This window comes from Stegastes partitus, unplaced genomic scaffold (genome assembly GCF_000690725.1).
Source record: "Stegastes partitus isolate 25-593 unplaced genomic scaffold, Stegastes_partitus-1.0.2 Scaffold1848, whole genome shotgun sequence".
NCBI classification, from domain to species: Eukaryota; Metazoa; Chordata; class Actinopteri; family Pomacentridae; genus Stegastes; species Stegastes partitus.
Genome location: NW_007579579.1, coordinates 10,510 through 35,877, shown reverse-complemented (window position 1 = coordinate 35,877; position 25,368 = coordinate 10,510). Strand labels below are relative to the sequence as shown.

The 25,368-nt window shown below is 40.4% G+C and overlaps 1 protein-coding gene across 5 annotated transcripts in view; it reads left to right on the top strand.

Moving 5' to 3' along the window:
• Positions 1 to 25,368, top strand: part of LOC103372872 (disabled homolog 2-interacting protein) — a 102,286-nt gene that overhangs the window by 67,765 nt on the left and 9,153 nt on the right. For 4 of the 5 annotated variants that reach the window (XM_008302637.1, XM_008302636.1, XM_008302640.1 and 1 more), the window contains 7 exons: positions 6,653 to 6,797; positions 10,726 to 10,870; positions 11,798 to 12,034; positions 12,159 to 12,360; positions 13,252 to 13,439; positions 17,542 to 18,415; positions 20,657 to 20,794. In XM_008302637.1, the coding sequence (XP_008300859.1) occupies positions 6,653 to 6,797; positions 10,726 to 10,870; positions 11,798 to 12,034; positions 12,159 to 12,360; positions 13,252 to 13,439; positions 17,542 to 18,415; positions 20,657 to 20,794 (1,929 nt within the window). The remainder of the gene's footprint in view (positions 1 to 6,652; positions 6,798 to 10,725; positions 10,871 to 11,797; positions 12,035 to 12,158; positions 12,361 to 13,251; positions 13,440 to 17,541; positions 18,416 to 20,656; positions 20,795 to 25,368) is intronic. The other variant, XM_008302638.1, reaches the window with a different exon arrangement.

Here is a 25,368-nt window from a genome sequence, read left to right as displayed (position 1 = left end):
ATTTAGAATCACCAATTAACCTCAACATGTTTTTGGACTGTGTGGGAGGAAGCCGGAGAACATGCAAACTCCACACAGAAAGATCCCAGTGCCCCCACCGGGACGCGAACCGGCAACCTTCTTGCTGCGAGGCAACAGTGCTCCCAGCTGCACCACCTTGCAGGCTGGCTACTAAAGCGATTCAATCCCCATACACTCCCATGTTAAAATGCACAACTTCACAGCAGAAATAGACCTGTTTGCAGCCTGCTTCAGAGAATACTTTGGTTCTCTATAGCTAATTTTCCCATTAACAACAACTGTGAGGATTTTTGGATTAGTCGGGTGCTATTCAAAGTCAGGCACTGCCAAGATGGTGACAGCCGGCACCTCTACATTGAGATTGCTACTGAGGAAACCTATGTGTAACATAAAATTGATCTATGTTTATCTAAGTTACATAAGTTTAGTATTACTTATATATTACAGTGTGATATAAATGCCAGCTAATAGGTTATCTGAAAAATGTAATCCATACATATTTGACATATTTTGACTGTAAATATCCACAAAATTTTGCACAGACTTTCTTGAAAAATAATCCTGAATGAATTTCGTATTTTTTCTCTTGTGCCACCAGGTGGTCTGTAGCTTATAACAAAACAGCTGCATAACTAGTGTCATTCCCATCATCCTAAATCATATCATGCATAAGGGCTGTACAATTAACTATTTTCAAAACAAAATTGCTATTTAAAACAATGCATTAATGAATACAAACTTTAAGGTATTAGTTATGCAGCACATCTGACCCAGGGTTTAATTTTTTAATATTTTTATTATTACTTTATTTAACCTGACGGCAGAATGTGCAGCACTTAGATGCTGCTTCTGAGCCACCAGTGACCTGCCTTTTTATAATGTCAGAGACTGTTCACAGAAAGGTTCTTTCATTTTCTGACTGGAATTTATTATTATTTTTTAATCATTGTTAGTTTTTTATTTCACTTAACAAGGTCACAGTTTTTATGACAATTATTCTAGCTCCTATGTCCTTTAAAAATCTAATAAATACATGTTTGAAGCAGGTTACATCTTTAAGTTCTCATCTTTGCATCAGAATATAGGGCATTTGATATTTCGGTGTCTCGTGGTAATGATTCATCACTTGCTTTAAATCTAACAAATATTGACTTAAAGCTTTACACATTCATTCAGCCCGGCTTTGTATTTAGTGCTAATTCTTTACATCTAGTTTGTTTGGTTTGGTTCATTGACAACACATTAAAAAAATAGAGCACATCAGATTTGTCAGGGATAACTGGATTTGTTCCCATAGTTCTGGTGTTTGCAAACGTTGTTGTCGATTCTCAGTTCAGGGATGGTGACGTGTCTGTGAGCGTAAGAACTGTCGAGTGCATTACCATGCTGTAATAACATAACTTTGAAATAAAAATAACCAAGGAAATGGTCAGGGTGGGGCAAGTGTATTTTAAAAGCTGCTTTAATAGCCCCTGAAATGAGAACCAGGCTGCTACGTGGAAGTTAAAAGAAAATATACCAAAAAAAAGCTTCAAAACATGTGCTATGCTTTGAAAATATTTAAAATAATATAGGCAGTGTGAAGGCTAAGTCAGAGTTCCTTATATACATCTCCTGTAATTAAATTCCAGGCTTGGCTACATAAATAATAACTGAAATTCACTTCTGCGTGCAGACAGTAATGGACTGAAGCGCCCACTTATAAGTTACCCGGCTGAACAAACGTCTACTTTTTTTTTGCAGCCTGTCAGCAAGAAACTGTTGAGGTGGTTGGATCTCATTTTGTTTCAGACTACCAGCGGAAATTATTGCTATTAATTTGTCTCTCTTGATGTCTCTCTCTTGCCTTCCCCCTGTCTGTCTCCCTCCTCCTCCACTTCGTCTGACCGTCCTCTCTAATCAGGCCTGGATTTGCCTCACTTCACTAGCCACAAAAGAAACTCGTAGCAGAGAGGACGGAGGAGGGAACCACAGAGGGGTAGAGGTTAGAGGAAAGATCATAATTGGGATGACATTTTCTACCAATACAAAAAAAAAGAAAAAGAAAAGAAAGAGAAAAGACACACAAGACCCCTGGTCTAATAATGGGATGGGTGTCCATACGCCACAAAAGGTCACATTTCTTTTTCTGTCTGTGTGTTTTGTGCTGTTCTCTGCTCCGTCCCTTAGTTAATATAATCAATAAAAACACATAAACTCCTCACAATAGAGTGGGACAAAATGTGAAGTGAAGATGATGGGTGCATTTGTCAGGAATGTTTTTCATAAAAAGAAAAAAAAAAAACCTAAATTGTAATGCTGGTATGCCTGGATAGAGTATCATCAAAAACAAAGCAGGTTGATTTCCCATCGCTCTCCTTAGAAGCGTCCATGTATGTTTTACAAGTGGATGAATGAGACTAATGTTAAAATGGAAACTGACATTTACAAGGAAATCTAAATGAACTGCAAATTTGAAACATTTCTCAGTATTCACCCTGTCTCTATTCAGGTTCAACTTTAGAAGCAGTTCCAACCCTATGTGCCAGTGGACAGAGCTCAGCTTTGCTCATCTGGACACTAAAATCTTTCCTTTGTTTTACCACTGAAGACCTGTGAGGTTGCAGATGGTGAATCTTTTTCATTTTTAACCACATTCCCACATGCATTGGGTTCTGATTTAGCCACTGCAGAACATTGTTGATTTTCAGCTACAGTGCTCACTTGTCATGTACACGGTTGCCCATAAAGTTGAAATGAAACATATCCTCTTTTACCTCTTCTCATGAAACGATTGTGACAGTGCAATTTGTTCTTGATTGATAGTGGAAGTGTATATCTTCTCAAAACTTTATTGATATCACATACAATACATATCACAGTAAAAGTTAAACAACAGTTAACTTTTGCAAACTGTGTCTTCAGGCTTAAACTAAATTGGGATATAGAACAATAGGATTAAGGGTTTTGTTTCAATTTTTCAACCTTGCTCAATTCAACAGGAAACACATATTCGAGGGGATTTCTTGCATAAGAATGTCCAATATTACTCTTTCAAATGTCCCTCAGTCACTAATGTTGAGTCTGGCCTCCCCTGACACGGATCAATGTGTTAGGACATCATGGCATACTGTCCACAAGATTGTTGATGGTGTCAATAGGCAGGACGTCCCACTCTTGATCATGAAGTCAGAATTGGTTTCACCTGGTAACTATGTAACTGGTCAAAGTGATTACTGATGTGTATGAATAGAAATAAAAAGAGGTACGTGTCTGAAAATGAAATTTATTCCAAATGGATGGTGTACGGTGTATTTACATTATAGTCAACTGAAGACACCTTGATGGAGGTAATCTCATCCATCCATCCATTATCTATGCACCACTTAATCCTCACTAGGGTCAGTGGGGGGGCTGGAGTCTATCCCAGGGCTACACTTAGAGACAGACAAACAAGCACACTCACATTCACACCTACGGACAATTTAGAATCACCAATTAACCTCAGCATGTTTTTGGACTGTGTGGGAGGAAGCCGGAGAACCCGGAGAGAACCCACACTGCACGGGGAGAACATGCAAACTCCACGCAGAAAGATCCCGGGTGTCCTCAACTGGCAACCTTGTGAGGCGACGGTGCTAAACACCGATCCACTTTGCAGCCCGAGGTAATCTCAGTTAAGGCCAATTTAAGCTTTTTGCCAACGCATGTCCTCAATGGTGCACGTGATGTAAATTCTGCCATCTGCCCAAGTCCACACAGACCCCTCTGCAGACGTCCATGTATGTCCCAAAATTTGTGACCGCGTGGACTTTATGCAATCCAAGTGTGCTGACTGCACATGTGCCAGAAAACAAATAGTCCTCAGAACAAATGCTTGTTTTGTGGACAGACTGTGCGAGGAGATTCTCCACCAAACCTGCTTTTATAAATCGTTATTAAAAGAGTTATAGAGGGTGGTACGTGCTTTCCATCGACAATTCCCAGACATAGTGGAAGGTTCTAAATTCTCTAGAAATCCCACGGTAACTTTGACCACATTAGAAATAATCACATTGACGCAGTGTTCAATCTGTAACAAGCTGCACTTTCCTGTAAAAAGTGCAAAGTCACAGTCTTTCAGAAACATCCACAGGAGTGTGTTTTTCTGTGTTCGATATGAGGGGCGATGACACCGATACCTACTGTAGCATGAACAGAACCTCGTGCACGCCTGCTGTCTGCTTTCAAAGTCTGCATTGGTATGCACCATGGATACAGAAACCACGGATTGCCCTTTAGACAAATTTTGTGACTTTGAAAACCAGCTGACTGCACCATTGCTGATTGAGCTGTGTCCAAGTGAACAGAATTTTAAAACGTTAAATCCCTTTGACATTAACGCGTCTGTTTACGTTGATCAGAAAGTATTTGGATCTCCTTTGATTCGGCGTTAGTAATCAATAAAACATGAACATTGACTGTGCTGTATGATTTGCATCATCGCCAATCCAAAAAGCAAAGCAGCTACAAACTCCTGCACAATGAGACAAACACACCTACGACGCTGCAGTCTGGATTTAATTTAAGACATTGATATGCGCATTTGTTAAACTTTAAGTTGTAATTTTCTCCTCTTTAAGTTGATGTGTGTTTATATACGTGTATGTGTGGGGCTGCTGCGTGTGTAGAATGTGCAAATGCGTTAACCAAAAAGGCTCCTTTCGCTGCACATCAGTGGATGATTGGCTCCCTGTGGTGTATCTTTGATTAGCCGGATAACAGGCTTCTGCAGCAGCTATAGAAACCGTCTGAGAGGCTCTGTCGCTTTCTTTTCCACCTCTTCCTCTGTTCTTTAAAGACCGCCGCTCTGTTTCTTCTTCCTCTCCTTCTCTATTTCCCTCCGTACATCTGTCACTCGCCTCTCTTCTCCCTCGCTGCTACGCTGGTTCCCTAGTTTAACAAGCTGCCAGGGGACTTAGATGAGAGTACACCCAGAAATTTGTTGAGGGGATCTAAACAAGGCATGATTCATCCCCAGATGGCTCCATTTCTATATCTCCTTTTCAGACTTTTGAATTTTGGAAGCTATAATGCCTGTCTCCACCATATTTTAGATTTTATTTTTTGTCTACCTGATGATGCAGTCCTCTTGGAGATCACTTTAAAATGTGACGGCTCGCTATGCTTTCTAAGACGGGTAAAAAAAAAAGGAACATCCAGTCTGAATGATGTAGGCTGCCAACTTGAGCGTGTTGGTTTGAAGCGATCTTTACTTTCGTAGAAACTTTGTTCCCCGAAATCCCATTGTTTGTCCATTCAGGTAGTAAACTCATTGTTTCCGTGCAGCGTTTTAGCTCAAGGATATTTCAAATTCAGATGATGTGCTGTCTGCCTCCATTTTATTACGACACAATTATGTTTTGTTCACGTTTATCGCTCCAAAAAATGTGAGAGAAAATTCCGTTTCTTGTTCGTGCACGCACGATGAAGGTGATCAGTGATATTTTGAACTAATAAAAGCCGTTTGTTTAATAGGACTTAATGAATTTGCTTCTAGCTACATGTGAGAGTCAACTTCTGCCAGACTATCAGACACTCCCTGAAGTCGTTGCAAGACAATGAAAAGAAAAGACTGCTCTTTTGTTGGTAATGTTGCTTTGAAAAATGTGTTTATCAGTATTTTATATTATTATTAACAATGGTTCAAATGACTAGGTGCACTTGAAAGAAGTCACTCTGGGTAAAAAAAAATAAAAAATCCCGCAGAGAATTATCCTAAGACTGCAGCTCTACAGAGACTTTCAGCATCTGTCAGCTCATTGTTTTTGTGTTTTTCAGCCGGCAGCTTTTTTCCGTTTCATTGTGAAATGCTCTACAGGTTCATTATCACTCTCATCAGCATTGTTTAAGCTTCGAAAAACCAACCTTGCTGTCCAACCTGAAAAGGGCAAAGTTAGTTACGAGCTGTATATATATATAGTGCAACATTTATCTGCTAAAATTACTTTCTTTTGGAGTTGGTAGAGAGCAAAACAGAGCTACAAAAAAAAGAGAGGGAATATTCAACTTGTCTTCATGAAGCGCTCCGAACATGACTCGAAATGAACAAGAAGTTTTGCCATTTTAGCTGGAAAATCTAATATGTCAGTGTTGTCACCACCTGATTTTACTGCTTTACAGTGGCTGAATATTAAATACAAGCCGGTGTTCATCATATATTGTGTTATTCAAGGGGGCTCCTGTGTGTTTTTGTTTGGTGGGAAGAGGTAAATTACATCCAAGTGCATTCTTCTGATTATTATCTAATTGCTGGCATTTTTACAACACCCTACAATTAGACACCAGAACGAAGCGGGCTGAGGCAAAGCAGTGTGCATAAATTACTAATGTTGGAATTGTTGTAATAGAATGGCAGGCAGAAGTAGCCGACATAATAGACTCTTCAAAAAGACACAATGCGGCTGCTTTTACACTACAATCCACTCATTTAGTATTTACTTGTTCGCTCATCTGTTTCATACCAAATCGCAAAAGTCTCACCTTCATGCACCATTGAACACTTTGCGTAATTGGTTGGACGCCTTTATCTGCTAATTCCTTCCATAATCACGTAGGATTTGGAACTATCGGTTATTAACCCTGTGCTCGTCTTTTTTTTTTTCTTCTGCAGGATTTCCTCACAGATTTGATGATGTCAGAGGTGGATCGCTGTGGGGAGAACGAGCAGCTCATCTTCAGAGAAAACACTCTGGCCACAAAGGCCATAGAGGAATACCTCAAACTGGTGGGACAGAAGTACCTGCAGGACGCTCTCGGTGAGTCATTTTCTGCACTCGAGTTTCTGTGTTTATCAGTTTGTTCATTCCTTCTCCTGCATATAGACATGTCTTCTGATTTCTGTTGATCCGTTTCATGCTTCTCACTTTTCACGTTCACCTCCGAACTCATTCATTCACTCACCAATGACAAATGTTTCTTCAGCTGCAGTGTCAGGTAATTTAATGTAGTGGGTAGAAGCAAACAGCAGTGGCATTAGAGATTAAATGCATTCCTCAGGAGTCATCTTGACAACTGAAGCGACTCCTCCATCATCTCAGTTTTTGTTTTGGAGGCGAACTGTGGACAACATAGGCTGTTGCGCATCAATAAGTGTGTAACAGTACATACAGTTTTCCCAGATGCACTGTTTGGTACATAACATTCCTCTGTTCAGCAGAATATAGACAATTACGGTCAAAGGTCTGCATACATGCGCTGCCAGAAGGAAATTCTAGAGCCCGAGTTCCACCGGGAGCGTTTTGGCAGCACACCAGAAGTTATCCATCAGCTAAAGGATGCTAGCAGAGTTCGCCTTGAAAGCTGAGTCGTGCCAATTTTATTGAAAATGTATGACGCGTTACTTCACGCTACACATTTTAATCAGGCCTTCCTGCTCTTCTCACACTGTACTGCTACCATCTGGAGCTCACGCTGACCGTTGGCACCGAGCTCCCACTTTCTTTGACCAGTTCCAGTAAAGTTTAAACGAGGTTAGCCGTGTCCCCCGTGCTGACAAAAAAGATAGAATGGCAGCGTTTTCTAGTTCTAAAGCTGAAATGGCACTGCAAGTTAAATATGAATGTGCTATACTTGTCTTAATAGACGTTTTTTATTTTATTTACTTTATGCTAGAGAGTACACAACTCAAGCTTTTGCTATTGACAGAGTGCCAGCACACGAGTACCTCAACTGTAACAATAAATAAGTCCATCTTCGGGTACTGATTAAACTCATCTGTGTGTGTCAAAGCTATAGATTCAGGAGCTTATTTCCTTTGAAATAATCCCTTCCCTACATCCCTCTCCATGCAACCCTCCTCACGCACTGCAGCTCAGGTACACCAGCTCACCTGCAGCTCTGTCCAACATTGTTAAACTACTCTTTGCCAAATTCTGAAAAAGAATAATAGTACAGAAAGCCCAACCCTGCAAGTTGACAGGATTGGTCCCGTAGGTTTGTTACGTATGAAACCCCGTCCATCCTCATCTGTGATTTTGAGACTACCAGTGGCACACCGCAGTTTCATGGTGGACAATGTTCTGCCACTTTGTTCATAATAGGTCTTTCAGCATATAAAAAGCACCATATGAACATGTCAACAAGGTAAAATATTTGCTTTTCATCCGAGAATGACAAACATATTTATTTCTCTGCTTTTTGTTGGTTTTCTACCAAACTGTGACTCCAAAAACTGAGCTACAAATCAAATTGTACATTTTGTGTACCCTTAAACCCCTATTTAAACCCCACCTGCTTCATCTAAACTGAAGCTGACTTCTAGGAAATTCAAACGTTGCCTTATGTGTGAACACCTAATATTCAGGAGGAGTAATTTAAACACAGACGCCGATGCCAAAGACAAAGCGGAAGGCGATGCATGAATACAAAAACAGTCCGGTTTTGTGTGGCTGTGACAGAATTTGTAGATATTACAAATTCCAAACCACTGACCAGATCAGCTTTGTGCAAAATGATGTACAAAAATATGTACAATGTTAGCCCAAGGTTAGATCAGGTGTGTTTGTCCAGTTCTAACAATAAGCACTCTGTATGCACTGTATGCTTTTCTCCCTCCCTAATTCAGAAATGTACACAGCAGCAGTTTAATCTACAAACGGCACACATCCTTTCTGGCACCCATCACTTCTTTCTCTGTATGCTTTCAATATTAATGCCCGATGCGTTTATGTCTTTCTCTGCATGCGTCTCTTTCTGGCCGTCTTTGCAAAGGCGGCCCGTTTCCTTGCATGTGTTTCTCACGGTCGATTCAGAGAGAAATCGAGGGCTGGTAAAATATGCATCACTGCATTGCGTTTATTGTTTGACGTTCGGTTAAACTATTAGAATCGCTGAATCCCAAGCAGGGGTAACACAAGGACAAGGCAAACTTCACTTTAGACCACCAGAGACAGAAAAAACACTCCTGTTCTCTTTTCATTAATACTGATTAAAGCAGAATAACAGTATCAGCTCCCTTAATGGGCTGTTTGCTTATTGAGGTCACAGCAGTGGCGGTTTGTCTTTTAGTCGAACTAACAAAAAAGAAATGTGTTATTGTTCGATTTTTAGTATTTTTTCTGCCATTGTCAAAAATCAAAGCAGAGATTGACTTTGAAAGATCTTCATTGGTGTTTTTCTTGCAGACACTGGTGGACAGTAACTAAATACATTTACTCATTTACTGTATTTAAGTGCATTTTGTAGGTACTTGTACTTTACTGGAGCATTTCCATTTTGTGCTGCTTTCTACCTCCACTCTGCTACACGTAAGAGTACAATGTGGTACTTTCTCCTCCACTACAAGTACATTTAATTCAGAGATTTGCTTATCTTAAGGATGAAGATTTTACATAGTGGATGGTACAACAAGCATTTTTTAAAGATTAAACCAGTGGTTTCTCACCTTTTTGGCTTTGTACAAAAAGCAGCGTGTAGTCAGGGTCACATCTCTACGACTTGTTAACAGCTCTACCAAATAGTGATTTTTTTCCCTCATCTTCTCAGACTGTTTCATTTCAATGAATGTTCAAATGATCCAATATTTCACCAAAAGTCAAGGAACAGGATAAAAATCTACAGACTGAAAACAGCATTTGTGTGTCAGGTCTTTCTGCTTTTCTGCCTGATTGATTTATCATCTCAAGATCCCTGTATCTGCTCTCCCCGTATATAGAACTACAGCTGACTTCTAGATACATTCAAGATGCTTTAATATTTAAATCTTGACTTATAGCATGGTGAATAGACAACGCTTGTAGCAGTTGCACTTTACTGGAGGTTGAAAAGGATTGCACTAAAGTCACTTCATGCACTTTACAAATCACTCTGGGCACTGTAGATAGAATACTTATAAAAATAAATAAGTAAATGAATAGCTGCTGAAAAGTTGATTAAAGATATTAAGAGTAAATATGTTAAAATGTGATTTAAAAACGCCTCTTTTAGAAATGCAGTAGAAGTTCATTTGGTTCATGATTTGGCAAAAGGATTAATTAAGTCATTTGCTTCCATGTTAATTATTGCGAGAACTGACAAATATAAATTGAATAAGGTAACATTTATGCATGAGGAAATGTCTGCTACTGTTTGCCGTGGATTGTAATAACATGAGCATTTGCTTTTGTGTTTCTTTTTCACCTTCTTGCCTTCTTGGCTCATTCATCCGCTTGCCAACATGTTACTTACTACCTGCTAAACTGCAACAATAAACAAAGATAAAAAGGCAACTGTTTGGTCATTGAGTGGAATCCAGCTCAAGTCTGGGTAGATGAGTCATCCCTTTTCAAGTGGGGAACTGCACGTGTTAAATCCGTCCTCGATTCACCAGTGAAAATAGCTGATCATTGGAAGAGGAGGAAAACACTTGACAGAAGTAGTTATAGCGAGCTCTACCTACAGCGGCTATGACGCTAACATGCTGCTGACACACTGTTAATGATATAATAATCATTTATAATAATCTATCAGTCATAGGTGGTAAGCTAGTGCTTTAAAAATTGTTGATTTTATTTCTTTAACTAAGTTTTGCTGCTGTGTCATTTTACTCAAATATAATTTTTCATACAGGGCTTTCACTTGCAGTGAAGTTTTTCTCCATTTCTGTATTCATACTCTCACTTAAAGGCTTTTACAAGGAAATGTATCAACATATCTCATCCTTAATTCCTCATATATTTCTTAATTTTTGTGTTTTTTGTTTTCCAGGCGAGTTCATCAAGGCTCTGTATGAGTCAGACGAGAACTGTGAGGTCGATCCGTCCAAATGTTCATCGGGTGACCTGCCAGAGCACCAGAGTAACCTGAAAATGTGCTGTGAGCTGGCGTTCTGCAAAATCATCAACTCATACTGGTGAATACTGGAGCTTTTTTTTTTTCTGTGTGTTTCTTTTTTCAACATGTTTTACAAATTGTGTTTCTAGAACTACACAACATAAGCACGGGTTCATAAAATCCACCCTTACATTCTAATCTAATTCTAATTGCACACGTGTAGCATCAAAGAATTTACAGCATCAAAATCCCCTGTTGCATACGCCCTCTTATATAAGCAGACCTTTATTCCGAGGGATCTTAATCACAATTAAAACGCTGCTATTGAGGGAGCTTTTAATTAGGTAGAAGCAGATGTCAGTTATAACAGACATCTGTTGTTCAGAGCTTTGATATGTGAGTTTTTGAAGCAACTTGAGGACTCAAGAACACTCAAGGGGTTCTTTACTAAAAGTCAACAAACAGGACACTTATTTGAGCACCTTACTCCTGCTTACAGGGAAGTGTCAGTCACAGACAAGGATTTCCTCATGCATGGTTTGTTTTGTTTATATTACGTCCAATAGTAATTAACACAACATTAGCAACCAGTTATCTTAAATAGGGATGAAATGCTGCTAGTTGATGTACATGAGTAAAAACACATAATAATAAGATTGCAGAGCCAATTGATAAGTGCACAGAAAGATTTTTTAAGCTTTTAATTAAATACGTATTGGTAACATACACAAATACGTACCTTAAATGCTTTTTTTCTAACAGTACCTGTAGCAGTGCTGGTTGAGAAAATAAAAAATACAGCAGCCTACCAGGAAAAGTCATTGATCGCTATCTTCATCTTCCTCCTGCGCACTAAAACCACTAAAGTCGTCTTCTTCAGTGTCTGAATTGAGCAGCCTCAGAATTACTTGCTTTACTCTCGCTCTCACTGTATTACACACAAGTCCAAGATCACCTTTGGTTTTTCTCTCACACCAATATCTCTCTCATCTCTGATTCTCGACAGTGTTTTTCCACGAGAACTGAAAGAGGTTTTTGCATCGTGGCGGCAGGAATGCAGCAACCGGGGTCGACCGGACATCAGCGAGCGTTTGATCAGCGCTTCTTTGTTCCTGCGGTTTCTGTGTCCAGCCATCATGTCCCCCTCGCTGTTCAATCTGATGCAGGAGTATCCTGATGACCGCACGGCACGCACGCTCACGCTCATCGCTAAAGTCACCCAAAATCTGGCCAATTTCACCAAGTAAGTGTCTGGGTTTCAGTTGTTTGTCTGAATCAAAGGAACACCTTCTCTAATATAGTTCTCGGTTATAACTCTGCGTCGCTCTTTGTCCCCGTCTCCCTTCTCTGCCTCTGTTTGCAAACAGATTCGGTAACAAGGAAGAGTACATGTCCTTCATGAACCTGTTCCTGGAGCACGAGTGGACAAATATGCAGCGCTTCCTGCTTGAAATCTCAAACCCAGAGACAATCTCGAACACAGCAGGCTTTGAGGGCTACATCGACCTCGGCAGGGAGCTCTCTACTCTGCACTCTCTTCTTTCTGAGGTGGTCTCACAGATGGACCAGGTACTGATGAATACATACTTCGTTAGCTGTCATAAGGGCTTTTCTCTCACTCAGCTTAGTTGCTTCATTTCTTTATTTGTGCATAAAATGAATATAAGTGTCTCAGATCCACAAGAGTAGATTTTAGTTGTAACTGAAACTACCTAATGTGGGAGTTTCTATCAAAAACGCTGCAGCACAGATAATCTTCAACAAATAATTAGACATTTTGACTTCCCGACAAACTAGTTTTAACTAAATACAGAAATCTCTGAAGATATAGATTCATACATATAGGTTTAGTTTTAATCAGAAACGATGAAATCCAGCTGGCCAACAAAGAGCCCAGGGTTTTCAATGCATTAACACAAGCTTCAGGATTTAAATCATGCTTTGACTACATCAGGATGTTTATCCTACATCAATCAATAATTTATTATTGCATTACATAAACAGCGCACAAAGGGAGAACACTGTGAAGCCTCAGAGGCTGGACGAGGCATATTAATAGATTTACAAGGACGTTTACATTCGTTCTGGTAGCAGATGGAAAGCATGTGGTGGCAGATTAATGATTTTTTTCTTCTTCTTTTCTTCTTCTTTTTTATATTTATTTTTATTTTTTTTGTACATCATCCAGCTCTCTGAAATCTTGTCTTTCAATAATTTAGAAATCACAGTCTGGTTGATACTCCAGTCCATCAGACTGGCCAGCCTTTTTCATTATTCAGTATGTTATCTGAATAAGAGAGTTGATTGCATGGTGCGGGGGAAAATAACTTGGTCTAAAAAATATGCAAATGTGAAATTAACCAAACAACACTTAAATGAAATCTAATTAATGCCTCAGCTGAAGTGGTCCGGAGTAATATTTAATTTGGCTTAAACCTAATTGTGTCTCTATCTTCGCAGAGTGCAGCCTCTAAGCTGGGTCCTCTGCCCAGGATCCTGCGGGAGGTGAACACTGCCCTGTCCAACCCGTCCTGCGTCCAGATGACACCCGGACAGTCCTCGGAGCATATGGGCTCGCCTCCTGCTGAGGCCAGCTGCAGCATTTCCACGGGTCTGCAGAAGATGGTCATAGACAATGACCTTTCAGGGTAAGAAGTATTCCGATTTTTATTTTTTTTTACTTACCAACGGTCCTTGACCTACTCGTCTGTGACGTGCCGTTCTGCAGAAAAACTTGAAAAAATCTAATCTTACATTTGAGTTTTTTTCTGGCAAAATTATTTTCCTCTGTGTCTCATTTACAAATCTGCCAAAAATCAACTATTTGCAACAACCAGAATCTGTAAAATACTGGATAAATCTGCACTCGTCAGCTCAAACATAAATCCATCAGTGACTCAACTGCATTCAACAGTCACGTGACCAAAAAATCAGGGACTATTTGACAGGCTGTGCTACATAGAACAGGTAGAGAAGTATAGAAAAAATCAAATGTATATGGTGAAATATGCATAGTATGTGGAGTCACCGTGTTTTATTCAAGTATTGGTAACAACTCTGGGCACTGGGACATGTTGATTACAGGATTTGGGGTTTTTTAACTGTAAAATGAAGAAACACCTTTTCTTTTTTTTAAAGATTTATGGCATTAATATGTTGTTATACTGCACAAAAGACATTTTGTAGTTCTCTATACTTGTAGCCATGACGGTGTTGTTTCCATAGAGATCAGGCAGAACTTGTACAGGGAAACATAGTAAGTAAAAAATGTCAAATGCTTGGGCTTTAGAGGGCTAGAAATCTCATGGTATACCCAATTAATTTGTCTATTAATATGTACAAATGACACTGTTTTTTAAAATGAGTTTTAAGCAAAAAAATAATGTAACTGAAAGATTAGAAGATGCTTTGAAAAGATCAAATATTTTGGGGGTGTCAAAATCTATGCTGAAGATGTTCTTGTTCACGTCGCATGTTAGTGGTTTTAATGTTGTGTGTGATTGTGCTGACATCAATGGCAACGCTGTCAGTTGTGCAAATTGAGAATGGGGAATAATTCCTAGTTCCGGTAGTCCAAAAGTAGTTTGGTGGGGACCAAAAAACAGGGCTTCAAGAGAGAGAAACACAGAAACTCCAAGCGATTGACAATGCTCCTCTGTAACTGCTGGAAAAGTTATATTTACATTTTTTTTCCACTGTGCCAAGTGTCAAAAAAAAAGTTAATGCAAGTTTAAAGTGAAATAAATATTAAAAAGTATATGTTTAAAAATAGCAGTCTATATTTAGATAATAGTTAAAACTTCAATACCCTAATAAATCTTAAAATCTTGTGGGACAGCGCTTCAGTTTTTCGAAGGTTGGATAACACGAAATCACAGCCAAAAACATGTAGTGCAGATATACCTGAGATTATTTACAGCCTTTCATTATTTATGTACTCTCCAGCCCACTCTGTACTGTACCCTGGTGCTCCGAGCTTATTGCCTTTACTGCTAACACCAGCAGCCTGCTCTGGACATATTTGATTACAGGGAGAGTCTGGAATTGATTTAGAGATAGGCTTCTTGCAGGTAATAGATCAAGCTGCAGAAAAGAGACTTTTACACAAAAAGGGCAAAGAAGCCACCGCTGTCATAGTATCTTTCACTCTGATTTAATGCGTCATTTGTGTTTTTGTGCATCGTTGCTGATGCCAACAACGATTCTGTAAATCTGTTGTTTTTCACCGTCAGCTGTATTGTGTTCTCACGCCACCAGTTTTGCTGAGTGTTAATGTTTGTCAGGTGAGGCCGTGACACAGGGAGAGTGTCACCTCTGTGTGTTTACATCAGCCTTATGAAACCTCGTTTACTTTCCAGTGGATGAATACACACTCTGACAGCACCTTATCTTGCTTATCTCCTGTCCCCTCACTCCCTGGCAGAACAATGCCAAGGTGACACTTAGAAAGATTAACGCGAAAGCAGCGGGGCCAAAAGGAGAAGAGATATATGAACAATATCCTGAGGAAGTAACACCAGTAAACACACCACTGTCAGACTTCAGGAGGACAGATGGAAACCTAGTGTACTTAGGGCGGACTGATTAATTGTATTAGTCACAATTTCAAACAGGGCAGGTAGCAAATCACAAAGGCTACAACTACGACTCAGGGTTTAAACTAGAACCCAGCAGATTGGACTGATACCAATTTTTGGAAGTAAGAAATTCTGATATTGATAAATCTGCAGATATTGTTAACATATATGTTATATTGAAAAGGGAAAATAATGGTGCCATTGTTTGATAAGTTTTCAGCAGTGTATTTCACAAACTTGTTACCTGCTTACCATGAAGACACCACTTTGCTCCGCACCACCACCTGCTCAGCTCTGATACATACTCTGCTACATGTGCTGCAGGCCTAAACAATAAAGTTGTAGCGCACTCTGCTGGACAACCTAAGTAATAGCAGCATTTAAATGATCTTAACTTCCAACTGATTGGCTCTAACTTAAACTGCTACATCAATGATTTTTAAAAATTCATGGCGTCCTCCCCGTGCAATGATTACACTTTTGATGCTGTCTCACAGGGTGACGCTCCATCACATTTGAAATCTATTACACAGTGAAGATTGAGCCGAAGCTTCATCAAAATTGCATTATCCGTCAGAAAACACCGCAATTAGGTTTTTTTTTCCCCAAATGGTTCAGCTCTACTGTAGATAACAGAAAGATGAGACAACAGGAGACACAGGAAGAGAGTCAGACAGCTGGTATCATTATGCTCATCAGGCCCCAGGATCAATAGAACTAATTAAGTGTTGTCCCTATATGACCTGATGTCAGAGCCAGCCCTCGTTACTTTATCACAATAACTGTTTGCTCACATATTGACGCGTGCGCGCGTGCGTGTCCATGGCGCATCCTCATCGGCGAGCTGTGAGGCTGAATTCAAATGAGCTCGCCATTCTGCCTTAATTGCTTCTCATCCACTAACCAGTGACATGAAACGCAGAAGAAAAGAAAAAGGAGACAGTGCCAAGATTTGAGAAAGGGAAGAAATTGAGCAGAATGAAGGGGAGAAAGAAGTTAAAGGAGGGAAGGGTAATGGAACCACGGAGAAGGACACAGATAGAGGGAGGAGATGAGCGTGATGTGAATGATAGAGATTATTGGAAGATAAGTCGCATCTGTCAAGGTAATCGTCTTCTGGCAGTGAAGCCTCCGTGTGCCGGCGGAAGGGACGGAAGAAAGGGAGTGGAGGGATGAGAGACAAAGCATCTGAGTGCACATACCCTCAAAAAACAATTTATTAGAGTATTTGGTTGTATTAGATTACTCCATCTGAACGGACTTGAAGCAAGATTATGTAACTTTTGGCAAGAAAATAAGCAATGAAATGCACGGCTGCTCAGTTGGGTATACTCTGCTACAGCCCTGTGATTAGTAGGTTGGGGTTGCTAATATTAGCTAAGCTAAGCTAGCAATTTGTAAGTAAATCTTATAAGACAAATTGCTGATTTGGTTTTCTGAGTGTATGACTCTTCTCCAATAGGTATAACTTGGTATTTCTTTGCTAAATATGACCAATATAAGTCTGTAATTTACCAGTGGCTTTTGTAGAAGACCACCTACAAGGAGAATCAAGTTTTTTTTACATTGTTAACATGTCCAGATTTTGTTCTTTATGTACCAAAATATACATCATGAGTGGAATAAGCAGTCAGCATAATTTCCTTCTTGAAACTGCAGGGTACTGATGACTGTCTTAAACCCACTAATTCCGACAGCCAGGGTTTCATATGTAACAAACCAAAGAAACCAATCATGTCAACTGTGAATGTTCTATATCATTATTGTTCTTCAGAATCAGAGCCCAGTATGGCTGAATTATTCCAGTATCTTGTCATTGTGTGGCAGAGTTGTAGGTGAGCTGGTGAACTCGAGCTGCAGCGAGTGGTGGAGGGGTGGGTAGAGCGAGATCATACATCCACACTTTCTAAAGGAGGCAATGGTATAGAGTTGCATTTGAGCCATTTTAAAGCATGGCAGCATTAATTTCATGTAAAAACAAACACACAACTGGATGATTTTTGCGGGTTATTCAATGGCCGGAGAGAATCTTACGAATCTTTAAGCAAAATCATTTGTTAAATCCTAATGTTGTGAAATATTTTGTGATATATGTTGCCGCAACACTGTTAGAAAAGAATAATTTTTAATCACTGTGAAGCTTAAAGTTGTTTTCTTTTTGGTCTCCTTTCAGATTGGTTGACTTCACCAGGTTACCCTCACCCACCCCAGAAAACAAGGACCTATTCTTTGTGACAAGGAGCTCAGGGATCCAGCCTTCTCCTGCACGCAGTTCGAGCTACTCTGAGACAAACGAGCCTGACCTGGGCATGGCCAATGGCAGCAAGAGTCTGTCCATGGTGGACCTCCAGGACCCCCGCAGTCTGGATGGTGGCTCAGGCCCCGGCTCCTCGGACGCCCTGGGTGAAGGCCCAGCTTCGGGAGGAGGCTGGTCAGCGAGAGTCCCACAAGGCAACATCCCTGGTGGTCCTACCTTGAGGAGGCCAGGCCAGACACCCACCACCCCAGGCACAGAAAGCACTCCGGGCCGACCCGCCCAGCTGCTAGCCCCGCTGTCCTTCCAGAACCCAGTCTACCAGATGGCGGCCTGCTTGCCCGTGTCCCCTCGCGGAATGACCGACTCCGGCTCCGAGTGCCACAGTTCTGTTAGTTCCCATAGCAACAACGAGGACGGGCCGCCGGGAGGGAAGCACGCCTTCTTGAACCACGGCGGAGGAGGCGGGAGCAGCGGGGACGAGTACACCAGGCGTTCAGGGGAGTTCAACCGCCGACAGCTATCCCTCACCGAAACGCAGCACCAGCCCACCGTCCCCAGACAGAACAGCGCCGGCCCACAGCGGAGGATAGACCAGCCTCCGCCTCAGAACATTAATCGAGGCCGCACACCCCCAAATCTGCTCAACAGCGGACCCTACCCCCGGCCCTCCTCTGGCAGCATGATGACATCCTCACCCGACTGGCCCGGCAGCGGGGCTCGGTTACGGCAGCAGTCGTCGTCCTCCAAAGGCGACAGTCCTGAGACCAAGCAGAGAGCTCAGCACAAACAGGTACAGGCTGAACACTGTGCGAGCCGCATGTGCAGCGTACATATCTTTAACCCGAGGACGGTATTCATTTGGTCATTATTCAAGCACTATAGCTGTCTCAGCCTATGTAATGACATGAAATTACAGTGATATTAAAAGTAGCTATTACAAAACGCCAATTTGTGTCATGGCATGTGCAGAGAAGCTGTGTGGGTGAAGTCACAGATGCTGCACACTGTGCCCTAATGAACTATAGTCTCAGTGTGTGTAATAATAGTCATTTGCATACAGGAAGCTCATCACTTCACCACTGTTTTACTGGTCAAGTTTAATGGGATGACAATGAGGGTGGTGGAGGCACAATTACTCTCCTATGCTCCCACGGCAACATAAAGCAGACCTCATGGGTACAAACACAACGCAGCATCTCGTCGGGTCGGTATATCGCTACGGGACGAATCTCAGTGAAAGGATTCCATTTACAATCAGCACTCAGTTTAAAAGCTCGGGACCATAGGCTGTAATCAAAAACACTGGTCAGTTGTTGCCCTTGGTGACAGGCTGAAGGGGAGTGCTTCTGCATATTAACCATAATGCCTTGCTCTCCACTCTCTTTAATAGTCCACAGGATTGCCTTTAGACTGAATGACTTATTGAAACCAAACCATCCAGTTTAATTTGTAGAGGAACTCAGCACATGCATTTATCCTTTGTGTTTGCAGCAGAAAAGCTCAAGTCCAGGGCCTTAAAGCCACTATATGTAGATTGTGGATGTGGTTGAAGTAATATTTAGAATTTGACCGATGTCAGCCTATATTGCCCTGTCACAGGTATATCAGTATCAGCATGTATGTTGTCCGATATGCGCCGATATGAAAACTTTATTTTTACATTTTTATAGAACAACAAATCCAAAATTTGAGCTAATTTAGAAACTACTTCATCGTATAGTTTGTCTGTCAGAGCAGCTCCCGCCGTTATTGTTTCAAATATTCTCAGCACTGTCTGCAGTGCATGTAGCAGAGTACGCATCACAGCTGAGACGACAGTGGTGCAGAGTCGAGCAGTGTTACAGAAAGCTTCTAGTTTGCGAAATACATTGCTATAAAGGTAATAAACAATGACCACATCATTATTTTCTTTTTTAATAGGGAGATATATGGAACTCTAGTAATATTGTTCATTGTCAGTCCACCACTGTGGTTCAAACTTAAATACAGAAGAAAAAAACATATACTTGTTGTAACTCTGTCACTTTTTGTCAGAGTTTTCACTCATCTGATGAAATATCTCAACACCGGCTACATGGGTTTGTTAACAAATTGGTGCTGTCTGCTTGTTGCTTTTAGCACTTTCAGCCAATTTACCTAAGTGGTTCAGATCTGTGTTTGGGGGAAATTGATGAACTCTGCATGGTAGCCTTGCTGAAAGTTTTGTTTTCTTTCCCACTTTAGTTTAATGGTATGGACAAAAGGTGAAGTAATACATTCTCTATTCAAACACCTGGCTCTTAATTGCAAATTCATGTGGATTCACTGTTTATCTTAATTGAGTTTGTTTGGACTAAGAGGGATTCTTCATGACATTATTGGTCATCACTCACTAATAAGGGTTCAAGCGGTTTAGGAAAGCTTTAATCATGTTTAAACCAAAGTTTCTTTCTTTTCTTTTTTTTCAAATCCTGTTTGGCCAATTTTCAGATATTCAGATTCAGAGACTTCAGCCTTTTCATAGGTCTTGAATGCAAATGAATGTGTTGGACTTTAAAAACATGCACATTTCTTCTCATTTGCTGCAACAGCCCGCGGCCACCTCTCCGCTCAGCTGTCCGTCAGATAGCCGGCAGATAGAAACAACGGACAACTTAACTGCCTGGTGTCAGCCTCCGGGGCTGATTTTAAACTCATTCATCTACTCTTACAGTATTTACCTTCCTTGCCGCTAGTATGACAAGGTGTTGCCGCTCACACACGTGTTTTTAAAAGAAAAATGTGCTTCAAAGTGTGTGCTACGGTTTACGTGTGAGCTTGAAGACTGGAGTGTGCATCCATTCCACCTGCTGCTTTTCAATCCAGATGAGTTGGTGCATTTCAAGCTTATTTCTGTTGTTTCTGTGGTGTTTTTGCAACCTCCCTCCTTCCCCTCCCCCTCCCTCCCCCTTCCCCGTCACTTGCACTCAGCTCATGCGTGTGCGTGTGTGTGTGTGTGTGTGCGCGTGCATATGTGTGTGTGTGTGTGTGTGTGTTGTGTTGATTTTACTAGGCCCCTTCCCCAGTGAACCCAAGTGCGCTGGACCGCACAGCAGCCTGGCTATTGAATATGAATGTGCAGTATTTAGACCATGAGGGGATGGAGCCCGAGTCACTGAGAAACAGAGAGGATCTAACTCAGGTGGAGAAGGTAACCTGCCATCAAAACCTCTGACCTTTACCAACCCCTCCTTTCACAAACCACCTCAACCTTCAGCCCTGATACCCCACTGAACTGTCCTTCCTTTCTTTACCACTCATTAGCTCCCTCATATACCTCCGTCTAAAAACATCCCTTCTGCACTTAATTATCCGTTATATTTATTCCCACTTTGCCCTTGCCTCTGAGCATGTTAGACATACCCAAATTGCCACGTAGTGCCATCCTGAGCACATTGATACATCAGAGCGAGGGAATTAGCATATAGTGCACATCAGTCCGATTGTGCACGTGACATTATAAATAATACATTTTTCACAAAATGGACTTTTTGGTGTTTATTTGTGATGGGCTTTTTGCCATTTCCACAACCAACAGTGAGCTCAAATGCAGGACAGTCATAGTAAAAGCAATAATGGCAGAAAGTAACAGGCGAATAATTATGAGGCTAAATATAGCCGGCAAGAACATTAGTGTGGTCCTCAGCAGGCATTAGTATTGAATATCACCACTAAAGCTGCACCAACTTCAGTAATCTGCTGATTATTAATTTTTCTTTTCACCCTCTGAACCCTAAAACCCATCAGCATGTTTGAAAAGCATGTTATCTTTGGAAAATCGCCAGAACGACACCATTTATCATAGCCGGCCTGTAAAAACAGAGAGAATTGGCAGCTTTCCCGATGATGCTTGAACCACTCATCTGTAATGTGATCAAATCTGAGCTTAAAATCCTGATATTTCATCAAAATCACTTTATTCTACATGTCTCGTTTTAAAAAATTTGCCCAAAATAAACCATTCGCTCCAATCAGATCCTGTAACAAAACGGAAAAATCTGCACTCCTTGGACTAAGCTGCTATGAACAGTCGAGGGTTTAGAGGCTTTTTAGTTTACACAGAGCAGATGTGAGACAAGTATGGCAACAAATTCTGTTTGTACGTTGGAAATTTCACCATGTATTTCCTGTTATTGGTAACACCTATGCGCACTTCAAAAATAGTAGTACATGTTGATTCCAGGTCTAGTCAATTTGTCTTAGTAAAATATTCTTTTTTTAACATTAATGACATTAATACTTTGTTATACTGCACTGAAGACGTTTTAGAGTTTTCTCTACTCGAGGTCATGGTTGTGCTGTTTCCATAGAAGTGCAGTGAAACATGAGCCACAGTGAGGAAAAATGCCCCTGCTTGGGGTTCAGAGGGTTAACAGGTTATTAGTTTGGCCTTTAAAATGACAAATAATAGTGATGGATGCCTATTATAACTTCCCACACCCCATGGTGGTGTATTAAGATGTCCTGTTTTACTCAAACAAAATTACAAAACCCAAATATGTTCAGTTTATTGCCATGAATGACAAAATAATCAAATTCCCATATTTGAAAACACATATTTGTTTTTGCAGTATTAAACATCTCATCACCCAGATTTGAAGGACTTAGCACACTGTGTACTACTAGTACCAACAGGGGAAAAAGAAAAAGTCTGTTTTAAATAGCTCGCTCTTCTCAGATCTAAATAAAGAATATGATCTTGGTATTATGTGTGCAGCAACACTTGAACTTTTACAGTGTTGGATGTTATCATTTTTACCCTTCTTCATTAACAAAATCTCTCTTCACCTTGAAAAAAAACTTCCCTTACAACTTTTCCTCTCTTTCCTGTCTTTGAAACAAACCAGCCCAAACGAGGTGTGTGTGTATGTGTGTGTGTATTCACATGCCGTACATCCACACAGGCGTGTTGTAGCTTGTGTGCGCTTGCATCTGTGTGAGAGACAGAGACAGAAAGAAGCTTTTTGCTGCTTCCCCTGCCTACGTTTCCCGCTTCTCTTCTCTGCAACCTTTACAACCATTCACCCTCGGCTCCGCTTCCTTGCTTTGGTTGGCTGCCACATGCTCGCCCGTTTCTTTTTTTTTTTTCCCATCCATAATGAATACAAACCTGTCATCCTAACATAGCTCATACTTTATGGAAGCCAGCAGCTCAGGCAGGGAGAGCAACCAAAGAAGGCAATAACTTCAGTCTTAACAAAGAAGCCGCAGCCACCTTAAAATAGCAGAGCAGCAACAAGAGAAGGACTGGAAAACACTACATCTTCCACAGCAGCTTGCACACAATCTGCAGCTAATGGTCTATACAGTTCTAACTATACAGGTGCAACAGCATTCATTTGAAATTCTCACATTCATTTACCTTCACTGTATATGTTGAGTCATTAATTACAGAATTACCAAATAGGTCGGGCGTTTGTCTTGTTAGGAGGAGCAATAAACTGGACCATCAAATATGAATAAATCAGATTGTTATATATATATATATATATATATATATATATGTGTGTGTGTAACTGCAATTATGAGATACTTAGTGGTTTGTTTTGTTTTTTCAGATAAAATCCTGTTTGAAATTAGATTCTATAATATAAGATGTGACTTTTTTTTATACTCGTCATCAAGATAACACAACATTTCAAATTGCTATAATTTCTGAAATCGCAAAATTTTGGTATTTTTTCTTATATTCTTTCTAAAAGACTGCAAAAAACACTCTTGCATATGTAATTGTTAGGGCCCAATTGATGTATCCATCGGCCATTATTATCAGCCAATATTGGCTTTTCACAGATATATTAGTATTGGTGTGCATACCTTTAGATATGCACCAATATAAATATCTCTTTTACGCAACATAATACAGAAAAAAATGTTTGGGATAATTTAGAAACAGTGTCATGACATATTTTGTCCAGCGTAGCAGCTCCAGCTCTATTGTTTACGAGCACCGTCTGCAGCACATGTAGCAGAGTGTGTATTACAGCTGAGCAGATGGTGGTGCGGCGTAAAGCCTTGTCTTAATTGTTGAACTACATTTAATGAAATTGCTGCAACATTATTAAACACTAACTCTAACATTTCTCGTTTTTAATATAATTGTAGCATATATACAAATATTATTGGCTGATACATTGATATCAGAATTACTTACTTACTCCCTAAAACCAGCACTGCCCCCAAACATCAAGCTCCAATAATATGGAAAATAAACTGCATGTAAAAGTAATATACATGCCAGTAATATTACTGAAGCTTCATTAATTAGAACACATCAGCTGTATCTGTCTAATTAACATGCTATCTCCCTCTATACATACATTGTATAACAGTCAGTCCCTCTTTAATATTTAAAGTTGGAGTCTTTTACTATTGTGATTTTTAATTCTGTTAGGTATTTGCTCCACCTCTAAATTCCCTTTACTTTAAGTTTTGAGAGGAGAATCCTTCATGTAATCTCTCTTCAGTACGACTTAACTGTGTCCTGTTGATGTTCGACGTTGGCGTGGATGGAAATCTAACCTATCTGGACTGTTGTCAGATGTAACATCAGCACAACAGGTGCAGCAGAGACGCATCTGTTCAAACCACCTTTGTTTTTCAACTCTCTTTTGTTCTGTTCTGCGTTATCAATATTCATACGTATTAATTATACTCTTTAGTCTGTTGAATTTCAAAAGCACATCTGCAAAGGACAGTTACAGTCAATGTGACGCTTGGAGATTGAAGTACTCAGACCTTCTTGATGGAGTAAAATACATAAATATTTAGTGAAGCTTGGTGTCGCAAAGGCGCAGGGTGTATTTCAGGGAAACCTTTATGAACATAAGTCGTACAAAACAAAATGAATTGTCCAAACTGCAACTTAACAGAATGTTACAAAAAATGAGCCGATGTAAGCAAATTTATTCTGAAGTGTTTAGATGTTTTGCTTCTGACCCTTCTGACAAAAACAAGGACACAAGGACAAGAGGAGGATGGGATTAATGTCTTTTATTTAAAAAACTGCGTGCAAGAAAAGGTTTGACGGCTTTTACAGCAGCTTGATTTTCTATGAGTGGACACGCTTTGTTTCAGATATCAAGAAAGGATGCAGGTAGGAGAAGAGAGCACGTATGGGATTTCGAGCAGAGTCGAGCGTTTGAGGGAGACCATTGTAGGGATCGAGGGGCAGAACAAAGGCACTTACAGATACAGTTGATGTCATTCGTTCTCAGGGGATCTCGTGAAAAGAGCATATGGATACTAAAGATGGAGAGAGGAGCGGAGAAAGGGAAGAGCAGTCGATAAGATAAATCTATTTGAGGTCACTATTCCCGCTGGGAAAGAGGAGGCTTGATGGGAAAATGTCCCAGTGGTTGGCATGAGAGTGACATGGGAGGAAAAAAAAACTGTACAAGGTGACAAGAAAAGATAAATGATCCCAGCAGCATCCTCACGGTTGAATCTGAGAATCCAGGATGCTCTGATAGTTTGTCATTCGCATCGTTCTCCATCTGTTACGACTGCAAGATAAAGACTTTTTGTTTAAAACACCTGGAAAGACGAGAATTTAATCAAGTGAAGCAAACCAATTATGCCGAAACGTAATGAACTGATAATCCTTTTTTAGCCACACAGTCAGTGCAGCTTGAGTGATGGCCCAAGCTGAAATAAATCAACAATTATTAGACGGATTACCAAGATAGCTGGATGTACCCAAGAGGATGAGTCCTACTGCAAACC